We start from the raw sequence: 12,520 nt of genomic DNA on the forward strand, positions 1-12,520 counted from the left end.
GATCAGCAACCTTATGGATAGTGTATAATGCCTAGACAACAAAGTATTTTGATAACACGAATATCGTGCCATCTGAAACACGAGACTTCTGATGCAGCATATCCATAAGGAAATATTCGGCTGAATTCGTTTGAGCCTCCTGTCGAGACCGAATTTGTGTGCAATTAAGGGTATTTGTCAGAACCCGTCCAATTTGGGTTCAGTTACAACATGAACCTGATAGAAATTCGGGACCTGTATCAACTTGGTGAGTCCCAATTTGGAAGAAACTGGTTTTGGTCTGTTCGAAAGGTTCCAAAGCCTTCAGCGTAGTGTGTCAGATTTAGATTGGTTTAATGGACTAAAAGACCGAGTGAATCATGAGGCGGCCTGCGTGCAGCACATTCCGCTGGAGAACATCATAAACGAGAGATTCAGTTGAGTCTCCCGTGAAAACCAAATCGATTTGCAAATGAGTGTAGTTCTCGGAAACAGTGCAATTCGGGTTCAAGTAGATCATAAGGTTGACGGAAACTCGGGGACTGCGCCTACCTGATGAGCCCCAAGAAGGGCGAAACCGGTCATGGGCTGTCGAAGAATTTTCAGCAACCTTGTGAGTAGTTTAATCCTATGTTTACTTATTTATCACAAAATAATCCTCACATCTCTCAGATGCATTGCTCTTTGCTTATAGCCCTTATAAATCCTGAAAATGGAATTACTTTCAGTTGTGCATACAGAAACCATTCAGATACCGAAATATAATTGAATGCACAACATTCTAAAATTTCTGCTATTCTACACGCATCATCAAACAGTACATCACCTTTATAGTCTTTACCATCCCTCTTCCTGTGGGCTGAGATATTGGTTGTCTTTACGAAGTGAAACGTTCTGCAAGTTTTTCCGGTATACGTTCAGTGAAAGAGCCATGGAACTCTGAGTGGCCTCTCAGTGAGACAGCTGTTCTGCAGTAGCTGCTGACCATCAACCGCTTCTTCATTGGACCGGGTAATCTTATACTACCGTTAGATTTCCTTACTGAGTTGCTCTTGATTGCATTTGATTTACTTATATTTATTCCTTCTTGTCTGATCTGCTAAACCACCTTGATCACTGACGAAGATGAAACGGATTCGTAATGTAGTTGACCTTCCATACGGACGATAACTTCTGACCTCGTTTAGACGGGCTTTGTGTGCATCACCTACAGCCGGGTTAATAAAACAAACAGATAAATGAATTTAAGTCCGTAAATGACCAAGGCTGTTTCGTAAACTGAGCGATCCACCCATCTGCCCTCAGATTACACGACAAACATCGCTACTTAAGAAAACATCTAACGAGAGCAGGTTTGATGAACTCACGCGGTGGAACATACAGTGCAAACCAACAAGTTGCCGCCTTTGACCTCCAAGTGGTGTACAATAGCAAAGTCAGATCTCTCAGCCTCAACTTGTGAGGGTGTCCGAATCATCGACCTGTAGTCTTCTCAACTCCCTCTCACCGGTCCATCTATCCCTAGCAGACGTTTCCACCATTGACGTCACAGCGGGAGGCACTGATGAAAATTGTTCGAATTAAGATTTTTCCTCACAAGATGCTGTTTGCGCAATCGGCGAGCTGATTCAGACTTGAGCGCGTAGGGTACATTTGTTTCATTATAGACTACCAATTCGCTTCCAGATTTTCATAAAGCGGTTGTGCTTTGTTATTCTATCACCCACTGGATGCTTTTGGAGCTCCTGGAAAGTGTTTGACATGAAGTAAAGAAGTCTAGAACCGATCGAAATATCGTTCCGAAGAGTCTGATCGACGGACTTTATACTCAGTATTTGGTAACGTTTCTTTCCGTCACGAAATTTACCCCTAGAAAAGTGAATAGATTACAAGGTTTGCTAAGTTTTTATTCGAACAAGAAACCACCTATAGGATCTTAGACAAACAAGAAGAATTCGTTTCAAGCGTGTGTTCAGAATGCTTGATGGTTGGTTTCACTGGCATTGTCCTACGATCGATATGTAGATTCGAGTGAAATGGCGCTTCATCACAACGACCCTTTTGTCATTTTAATCTCACAAATGGGGTTTTCGACTAGATCTAGAACAGTTCCTGGCGTATCGACCTTTCAGTATGCTGAGGAATGTTCTCCTGCGACCGGAAAAGGGCAACAAAATTAATCTACAAACTCCGCTATGTCCCTCATATTTCTGAGGGTTTGCATTGATCTTCCCGACTCATATTTCATTCAAATCCAGTGCGAATTGGCCAACCAAGATGGATGGGCATATCGCAGCACATGTGAAGAGATAGCTGTGGCATCTAATCAATATTTGAGCGGTAATGAAATCTGAGTTCCCACTGGGGCGTTACTAGTAAGTGATAATCAAATTCGGCACGAACTTCTCGATGAAGTGCCTTTGCAAAAAGAAGACTCCATGAGCCAATCACTTTGCGTATCCCGGCTAATGTTATCATAATGTGATGGTTCGCATACAAGAGGGAAGGCCGCGGTTGAAACACTGACCGATTTAACCCAAGCTGTAGCTGTAGAAGCCCACAAGTTCAATAGAAAGTGGGTGTGGTGGTGTGATGTTAACTGAAAGTACTGTGACTACTGGTAATAGACGATTTCGCAAAATATTTATAATCTACCGATCATGCCAGCGTACTTTGATGTAGAATGTAGATGAATGTCGCTCCAGAATAACCAAGCAGCCAAAAGGCAAGTAACTGATGGAAGAATGAAAGGCCTTTTAAGCTCATCTGGAAGGTAAATTCATGGGAGTATCCATGGTGTTCCCTGTGACTACTAGCACTACTAACCTATATGCCCTCGAATGGTGAATAGCTAACCGTTGCTACAGTACCCGTCAGCCTAAAACTTAAAAAAAATCGATCCAGTTGCTTTTCAGGTCAGAGATTAATCAAATGGGCTTCCGAAGTCTTCGCCCACTTGATGAGAATCGAACAGTGTGAAACCAATCATGAGGTATCTTCGGATTTTAGCGATATGCCCATACAACTTATTTCGGCTGAAGAATATTTTTCATAATATTTGCGAACCCATTTGTGAAAAATATCCAGCAATGTGTCGTCTGCTTTCGATCCTAATTATCAGCATTTTGAAACGGCAAATCTACTTACTGTTTCATCCACCCCAAAAAGGTGCTTGTCATCTATCGGATAAACGTTTTCCTTTACTGCATTTCGCAGTCTACATTAGACTGTTTACCAACCACTCTGGCACCGAATTGGATATGACTTTATGCTGAATTAGTTAAGTTGTGTTTGAGGATTTCCGTAGTTACGACTAACAGTAGAGTTTCTATTGCATCTATACTAGGTGTAACACTACCAAGTGTATGCAAATCATTAAGTCGTGCTTCTTATCTGATTTTTTAGGCACGACATGAGGTCTTGATGACTTGGCGACAATTCTCTTGACCAGGAGGAAGGCATCCTTTATCCAGCTCAGTCAAAGAGTCGCTGAAATAACAGATGTAAATATTCCAGATAGTCATTGTGAATTTCGGTACCTCCAGAGCATAACTTGCTGAGCTAATGCCCTAAGACGAGTATAAAGAGAACGCTACGAATGAGTCGAACGCTCAGCGTCATTTTTTCGGACTGCGTCCAAGCTTGACGCTCACTTACGGAAATTTTGTTAGCCCTGTTTCGAACCTTCAAAATGTCACCTGGGTGCTCGAAGTCCATACGGAAGTGGAGCGAGACTGTGTCCTCTGCTGACCTGCATGCAGCTAAAAGCCCTGAATTCATATTACAGCCGTCCACACAATGTTACTATAGTTAGTAACCACTTGGATTGCAGTTTATTTATTTTTGAAATGTTTCTTAGACAAACCTTCTGCTGCATTACCACCATATCCGCATGCTCCAGTCTTCGAGCGATTACAACTTATATGCATGTTATGAAGCCCATTAGCAGGGGCGTATATACAATCTGTGATTCACGGCCATCTCCCCTTTTTCTTGGGCGAGACGGCCCAAATGGTAAGAGTGCGAATTTACTGACCGGAAGGTCCGCGTCGTCCGGTCCGCCTGTCGACTTCCCCTGGCTAGGCTTGAGCAACCTGGCAGTATCTTAGCCCTCGTGCTTACTTAGGGTAGCATGGCAGTTAGGCACCTGAAGGATGCTACAGCTGAACACTATTTTCTACTTTTTCTTGGGAAGTTGTCTTTTAGCAGCCGGAACCAAACCTCAACTTAATGCAAGAAGCATCTAACTGTATTCTTGTGGAGCAGGCTGCTTGCGAACTTATTCCACCATGCGCTAAACTTAAAGCCTGACAACAAGCAGTCCGCAGGAATCCCCGATGAGAGCAAAATATTCGCCTATCTTGAAAAACGGAGTATAGCAAACATCAGTTGTGCACAGATCCTTAGATTGGAGTGCATTAGCATGGTTTGTTTACTTCGCTGTTGGACGGCAGCAAAACCTCCTGAAGTGGCATTTCGTAAAACAGGCTCAGATTTCTTCGGATTAAATGACACATAGAATTGAAAATACAGGAGTTTTTCAGAAAACAAGAAGTTTTGGACGAGGACGCAGGTGCATTCAGGTACAGAACTAGATTCGCTGGTTATGCCAATTGAGGTGTCTGACTGACTCGTATATAACACTTACTTGTGTTCAGCTGACGAACAGAGCTCAACATCAGGTTGGCAGAAATTTCGCCACTGAGGCTGCCCTAAAGTAAAACTACATAGCGGTAAGCTTCATGTTAGGTGCGAGGATTGGGTGTTCTGCGCCGAGAACAAACATGCTGCTGTTTATGTCGGCATGGGAAGCATTGAGATATGGCGCCTCTCAGTGCTGTATTCTCTGTCCAGAGTAACCACGGCCATTTGAACTTGCATGAGATTCGTGTGTGCAGACATCATTTTGATTAGGCTTGTTGACAACCAACGTAGAGACACCAGTTACAACTTCGTTAAGTTTGCTCCTGCACTTGTTTGTGCCTATTTCGCACATCGCCATCCTGAAGACGACGTTACCATTAATCACATGGTTTGGTTAGTCAGGTGGCCCACTGCGGCCTTAACAATGCTTCTGACTGTGACACTAAGAGGGCAAGTGCAGGACAATAGTAAAGGTGGGGCAGCATGACGCTGAGAGTTAAAGGGATCGATGAATCCCTCCACTATCTGAATCAGAAACAGAAAACTGGTGACCTGAACAGCTGACTCCCACCATTTTCGGAACGAATGACGGCATGCCTCCATATGGGCTGCCGGGCTCAATTATGGGATCTAAATCGGCGTCGAAAGTTGAGCAAATCAAGCCATCCTACAGCCCACTGCGCCTACCAACTGCATGTACGTGACTACTGACGCAGTCGCATTTGATCGGCCAGTTAGTTTATGGTAATCTTCAGGCACTGAAGTGACTCAAACCCTCAGATATTGATGTCACTATTCAAAATCGGCTAATAATGACTGTGGTTATCGCCTTTTTCATGACTACTTTCTGTTGATTCAGAAACTGCCAATCAAGATGCAATGCAGCACATATTTTTGGCTAGCTGCTTGCTACTTCAAAAACACGCTCAGTTTGATTGTTGAATGTCTCACGCTTCTAACGATCCCCACCACTACATGGGACAACCATGTCTATACCGGTTCATTAAATAGGGCGTCTACAACCTTAGCTTTCAATACCACTGAGGAAGTGGAGCCATAACGGCCAGCAAAGGACTAGTGCCACAGATGTCGGTGAAAGTGACCTGGGTAAAGATTAGACCCGCGCGACTTGTTATCCAAGAAGCTCGCCGCAGGCTAGGCTGGTGAGAAAGCACCTGGGTCACGGTTGCCATGCTGTCACACAGACTAGCCCATGTGAGGAAGACAGAGAGAAACTGGAAACATAGATAAGGGTATCCAGAGGTTAACAAGAATGAATAAATTATAAAACAATCGTCAACGGGTAAAAGGGCGTGAAAGTTCGCTGAGGAAAATTCCGGGGCTTCATTTGGAACTCAGGTGAGTCACCTATGAATTGGTGTATAAATGAACGTACTTCCCGAACAGTTGAATTAATTTTGATTGAGTTGCCAACGCGTTCGGAGAATTTCACCCCCAGACAAACACAGCACCAGCTGATTAATTTGATGCGAAATCTGTTCGAAAGACAATTGATTAAAATTACATTCTTTGTAAGAAATTTTTTCTCGTCTTGTCCAACCCGGACGCTATGCTGTTTCTCTAGGATGTACCACTACGTATCGAAAATAATATGCAATAGTGATGAATTGTCGACACACTGGAATGATTTACAGGTTTTGAAACTTTATTTACAGTTCTGGCAACAGTTTCATTACCATGGTATGTGTGATTTGGAACTCATAGGGGAGGAAAAATTCAGGAATTACTATCAACTTCACGGTCGTTTGTGTGCACGTCCTTTTACAGCAGGCATATAAAATGCAATAAACACGGCTCCTTCACTCATGAAGTTTCTGATTAAGACAGCTTGTTTATCGCACCAAACTTAAGGCCTCTAGCTACTTCAATTAGGTCTCAGTGTCCTCAGTATCTTCAGATGATAGGAGAATAAATACAGTCCAGTCTCTTGCTCAATCTGTCCGTATTATCTGGATTGCCACAATTCTCAATCAATAATCCTAAGTTTAGGAGGAAACTATCCGCAAAACGCCGGTACAAGACACTGCAATTCGTTAAAAATCCGCCGGTGACAGTGTATGATGATGTAAAAAAAACCCTTATACTTTTAGAAACTTTGTGTGTTCCTGCATGCTGGTGTCTATCAAACAGCACATGTTACCTAGTGCATGTGCGTTTTAAAACGCAAAAATCAGTCGATGTAATTTCAGTCGGATTTGTTGACTGGTTTGCCGCATCCGCTGTAGAAGGATCTGTTTACAGCCAGGAATAAGTGCATATAAACCTTCAGTAGGGTACATGGAGCTATGTGTCTGGGCGTCCTTTTTCTCAGTTGTTTCGAATCTGAACAGCCCAAATCAGAGTCCAAATCTATGTCTGACGGGAGGATATTAAAAATTTCTTACTTGGTGGCACTCATAATAGCTGCCGTATTGGGTATAGTTGCCCTCTCACTGAATAAGAGCTTTGGAAGTAAGTTGTTGAAGTGTGATCTGGTAATTATTGGCAATAATTCGTGTGTGCAGTGATGATCCACTCGTAATCTATAACTGTCTCGCTCTCAAAATCAAGCGTACTTTGCATTGTCATTTGATGTTTTTGGGATTTTCATCCAGTAACAAGGCAATGTGAATCTGGCAGCTCGCTGATGGATTGGTTTACAGTCTGGGTTTGAACTTGTATTTATCGGCATAAGCGTTTCCAGAACGCTAAAAACAGCCATTTTTCTCATTTATTACTGTAATAAATTTCCTTTTAGAGTGACAGGCAACAGCTATCATTCATACAGAATTAGACCTTTGACATTCAGGCAAATTTTTTGGGAATGAGGTTTTTTAACATCTACTTTTTTATTGTCTTCACAAGAATATAGTCTGTAAATCGCGACGTGTCCTATTTTTATGCCTAAGTTACACAGTGAAATTCACTGCAATGTCTGTAGATGTGCGGCTGTAGCAAATCGGGTATTCGAGGTGTGAGCCTGGGTGAACCAGTTAGCAACGCGTCACCACAATTAAAGGGTGTACATGTAGTTTATCGCCGCAAAATTATATATATACATGTATATATAATATATGGGACGATTTATTTCGTGCTAGGCGAAGAGACGACATAAATAAGCTTGTTTTTTCGGAGCTGAAAACTTACTAGTTCCCTAAGGCTTCGTGTTACGAAGAAGTTCCCGCTGGGGCAAGCACCCTTTATACCCTCCAGGAATTCATCATAATATGTCCAGTTAACAGACCATGAAACTTTTATTTGTCTGCCTGTATTTGAAAGGGTATTTATTCCGCCTTATGAGGTTACACACTAAATATGTGATTACCCTCAACGCTAAAGCCATTTATCTAATAGCTTAAATCTTCACTGGGTAGACGCTACACCAATGCTCTGTGAATCAATCAACCTTTGTTGGTCTGTTTAGTAAACTGGTATAAGTGTTCCCAGTAGTTTGATAACTAGCCTCCTTTGTTGCCTCAGTCTATGAAGTCCAGACACATTGTATCTCACCTTGACAGGTAATGCTGGTCGACAGCTACATATAGTCGACCAGAGAACAGTAGTGTTAGCTGTATGTGTCAGTTGACTCTTCGTGTGATCCGGACCAAAGTTGATCCCAACACCATGGAAATGTTTGAGCGCTGCTTTTAAAGTAATTAGGAATTTTGCAAACCAAAGGTTAAAAGCATAATTTGATAGTCTCAGCGCTTCTGCCACTACAGGCGCACACTGTCATGGTTTTGCATAACCAGCGGATGCAAAGAAATAAGACATCAAAACGAGTCAGCCGTCGTAGCAGTAAGTAAGGATGCCAAAGTGTTCCTGCATCTGTCTGTGTGAGTCTCTTTGCGTAGTAGTTATCTTGGATGATAGTCTGTGGCAGATATAAAGGTGGGTGATTGAATGGGAGCTGTCCAGTGTCATTACAGTTTAATTAATTGGGTGTTCCTATGGGCCAGCAAAAGCTACGCGTGGACAAGGGACCGCCCCGTCAAAACCCGAGTGCGGATCGCAGGAGGTAGTCTGATTACCATAGTCTGAATGCTTGCACATGAGTTCCCTCCAGCACCCACTATGCGTAATTCAGTGTTGAAGTTAGAGTGACTTGAACGTAGCACGAATCAATGTTGGTCCCATTTATTAATATTGTTGGGACCATGCTGAAAATGTCAGCTAACCGATGTACTAGGCGTCGTACAGACTGACTAACCTAGAAGAAATTGTCTTTCAAACAGCCAACAATAAATAGCACAAGAAGTTTGACATCAGTCTAACTGTACTTGTGTTTTTAGTCGCTGCGCCGTCATTCAAGTGGGGACATGATTAGTAATTTTGTCGCATGCAATGCCTTCTTCCAGAATAGATCGGTCATTTAAATCAACGCCTTTTGGACAAATGCTGATCACACAGATCTGATCTGTACTGCTTCGACGAAATATAGTTGGAGAATACAGAATTTATTCTGGATTGTGTGTCGACATTACCTTGCGCTCTTGATTGTTATGGTTGGTTTGGTTCCGCTCAAAATAAAGGATGTGTAGTAAAATGAGCTGGTGGGTCACGTCTCGTTTAGCTGAAGTGTACAACTTATTTTGCCAACATTAAGCATCGATTGACTGTGGTATTACGATTTCCCATATCGCCAAAGTTTCCATTAAAATTTCTTTGCTTGATCTGCTTGAGTACTGATGTCATTCTAATGAACAAAACGGCTTTATCGCCCCTTCATTGCATATACGGCTTGCAATGCAGTTTGACCTGTACTTAAGTTACTTCCAAAGTATGTCTCACAGGTTGGTGGATCCGATGAAAAGAGCGAAAGAGTTTAAGACTGTGGAAGATGTTACAATATAGCACCCAATCTCATACGCTTGCAAGACAGAAGCTATCAAGATCAAACCAAAACTAGGTGGAAATTAGAACGACAGGCCAGTTTCTTCATTTGCTATGTCTTTCATGCCATCTTAAAATACTGGACTCCCATAAAATGGACACGTATTTTCGAGTGAATGGTAAATGATCCAATCCATCAGTAGCACCACACGAATTGTGAGGACAGAATTCACTGCACAGGGTATCAGGCCGGATATTCCATTTGAACGGCTTAAAGCTAAAGGTACGAAAAATGGAACAAATTCCACCCTTGAGACTTCACATAGGGGCCCAATAGCTTCTACGTGACTGTTACAGCCGTGGATACATTTCAGCACAATGGTCACACTGATCCTGTGTGTCACCCCATTCCCAATCAGGCTTCTCCATATATGTAGAAGTCTTGGAAAAAAGCACGCGCAATATCGGCCCCAGTGATGGAACCAAATGTCCTTCCTTTCGGATTGGTGCGATCACGCAACTAAGAACAATGACGCTTAAGATGGACAGATCCAACAGGTAATCACACATCTGGCCTCAGGGAAAGGTTTCCATCCCAAGTTTGTCCATCAGTCGCCACTGTTGGCCAGCCAGACTAACAGATATCCAGACACCCACGTACAGACATCACACAGACTCGATCACACACACCAAGCCACGGTCGTATAAATCTCAATACACGATGACTGGCACTTTGTGAAAAGCTTTGAGTCTCTAGTGAAAAACAAATTGATTTGCAAATGAATGTATTTCTTCTAAACCGCTAAATTTGGATTCAGGTAGAACACAGGGTTGACGGAAACTCGGAGACTGATGAGCCCCAAGAAAGGTGAAACCGGTCGTGGGCTGTCGAAGGGTTCTCAGCAACCTAGTGAGCAGTTTCCTTCATGAAAGCTTTGATAAAAGTTATCTACGGTGGCTATAACGTTGAGACAACTACTCCACATCACATGGTGATCCGCTTCGATTGATATACTCTCAACTATCCGTGTTTCTTCTCTAGTTAGAAGATATGTTTTAGCGAGATCACATACAGAATACACTCACTCGCTCAAATCATTTCAGCAGCAAGTAATTACACTCACTTTATACGGTGTCAAAGAAGTAACTCGTGTCGAACGAGAGAAAAATTCTTTTGGGTCACAAGGTGGATGTGTTCTCCAAAGGTGGGTCAGATAATTTCAACGGGGTTTGTAGATTGACACGTTTTTAGCGGTTGGTGTCATTACCAGGCATCTGATGTTGACAAAACGACTGGCACAATATTTGTACTTACCAGACTGACCAACCAAGGTTTTGTCCCAAAGGAAGCTAGCGCTTCAAGAACATTTCAGAGAATTATCACAGAAGACTGGATTTTCAAAAGTTCATCAGTAGTTATGGTTGAGCTTAAGTAGTATTTTATCGGTATTTTATTCCGCTCTGTTCCTGTTTGGGTAAAAAGCGTTATTTGTACTCAACATGAGGAGGAAAATGACGATTTGATAACCGATTACGTGCACCAATAATATGGGTGCAACTACGTTTCCTCCACAAATTTCGAGTAAAATGCGAATCCAGAGCGACTCTCAAATCACTAGACAATGCTACTTCCCTATTTTAAAGGAACAATCGTCCCCAAGGATGCAGTCTAAAATACGCACAGTTTTGTTTTCGTGAAGGATCCGATAATGATCCAAATTTATTGCTTCACGAAGAGCTGCTTTCCAATTTTGTGGATGCATCATCTGTTTTTTCTCTACTCGATCCTTACAGAAACAAATATCAGTAGGACGCAATGTTCAGACGCATTTACACTCATTGGGGTTTTATTAATTCTGGGAGCAATCATACTGTTTTTGGTTGTGATGGTTTTTGATCCCAGTGCCCGACGGACTATCCTGATTGTGATATTTGTGGCGGCTGCAGTTGGGCGTAAGTGAACACTCCCATTCTTTAATAAGTGTTCCAGTATATTGAGTAGATGGTGACATGTGTTCCGTATCGTTGTGATTAAACTTTGTTTTCCTCAACGCAATTTGTCTAAAGAGGACCATAATTTTTATTGGTCTCGAATGGTTCATCTGTATCAGTTTTTGGGGCTTCAGCGACCATATTATCAAGACATATAGTGCCGATCAGCTCTGAAAAAGACAATGTTTTAGGTAAGAGAAATACAATACAAAAACGCGACCGGAACGGAAGAGTAAACGGACAACCAGATCCATGACTGAATGAGCGCTAAAGTCAGTAGACAAACGAAAAAGAAAGAGATAAATCCACAACTGGACAGAAGAATAAAAAAAGGCATGTACAAATGAACTTATCGTTGACAAGCCTGAGAGCCATCGAACAGATAAATAGTCGGATAAATAACAAAATACAAAACAACTGAGCTATGGTTCACCTAACGAATGGGTTTGTGGAAGTCTGGGGTAGCTTAAGGAAAGTGTCAGTAGACGAATTAGTGGACAAAAAATAATGAGGATTTAGATGAACAAAGTCTTGAGCAAATGGACAAAGTTTCAAAAGAACTCAGGTAAGGGACGACCAAATGCATGTCCACAATAACTACTTGATAAATTTGTTCATTGTCCGGGGATGTTATTCAATCATTTACTGACTAACTCGATGATTCAATGTCATTTGTTTACGTACCTAACAGTTAGTTTATTCATTTTTTCCCAAAAGGAGTGGATGAGTTGATTAAACAGTTGATCAAAACGCTGGTCTGTTAATCAGTGAATTGATGACAAAAATGCTGGGTATCCACGATCCAAATATCTATGCGGAAATTCCTAAATGAAGTAACCAAGAAAGTAATATGACGCTTTGGAATGATGTTTTTCCCAATGGATGGGTAAGTAGATATGCAATCGAATGATTGAACAGGAATGTAAGTGAATGAAAGAAGCAAGGCTTGAATGAACGAAGGAAGGGCTGAATGAATGGATAGATGAATCACGAAGTGAATGTACCTGAATAGTTAACAGGTGATTTATGCGGCAAAATGCAGTCTGTTTCTGAGTGAATGCAGAGGATATTG

General features: G+C 42.0%; 1 protein-coding gene across 1 annotated transcript; it reads left to right on the forward strand.

Annotated features, from left to right (window-relative positions):
• Nucleotides 1-6,910: 6,910 nt before the first annotated feature.
• Nucleotides 6,911-11,408, forward strand: T265_15001 (hypothetical protein; the record flags this gene model as incomplete). The annotated part of the gene is made up of 2 exons (XM_009176154.1): nucleotides 6,911-7,095; nucleotides 11,251-11,408. Coding segments are annotated over 2 exons (324 nt in total), but the record flags the coding sequence as incomplete, so codon positions are not given.
• Between the last annotated feature and the right edge of the window lie 1,112 nt (nucleotides 11,409-12,520).

Source organism: Opisthorchis viverrini, assembly GCF_000715545.1.
Source record: "Opisthorchis viverrini unplaced genomic scaffold opera_v5_322, whole genome shotgun sequence".
In the NCBI taxonomy this organism is placed as follows: Eukaryota; Metazoa; Platyhelminthes; class Trematoda; order Opisthorchiida; family Opisthorchiidae; genus Opisthorchis; species Opisthorchis viverrini.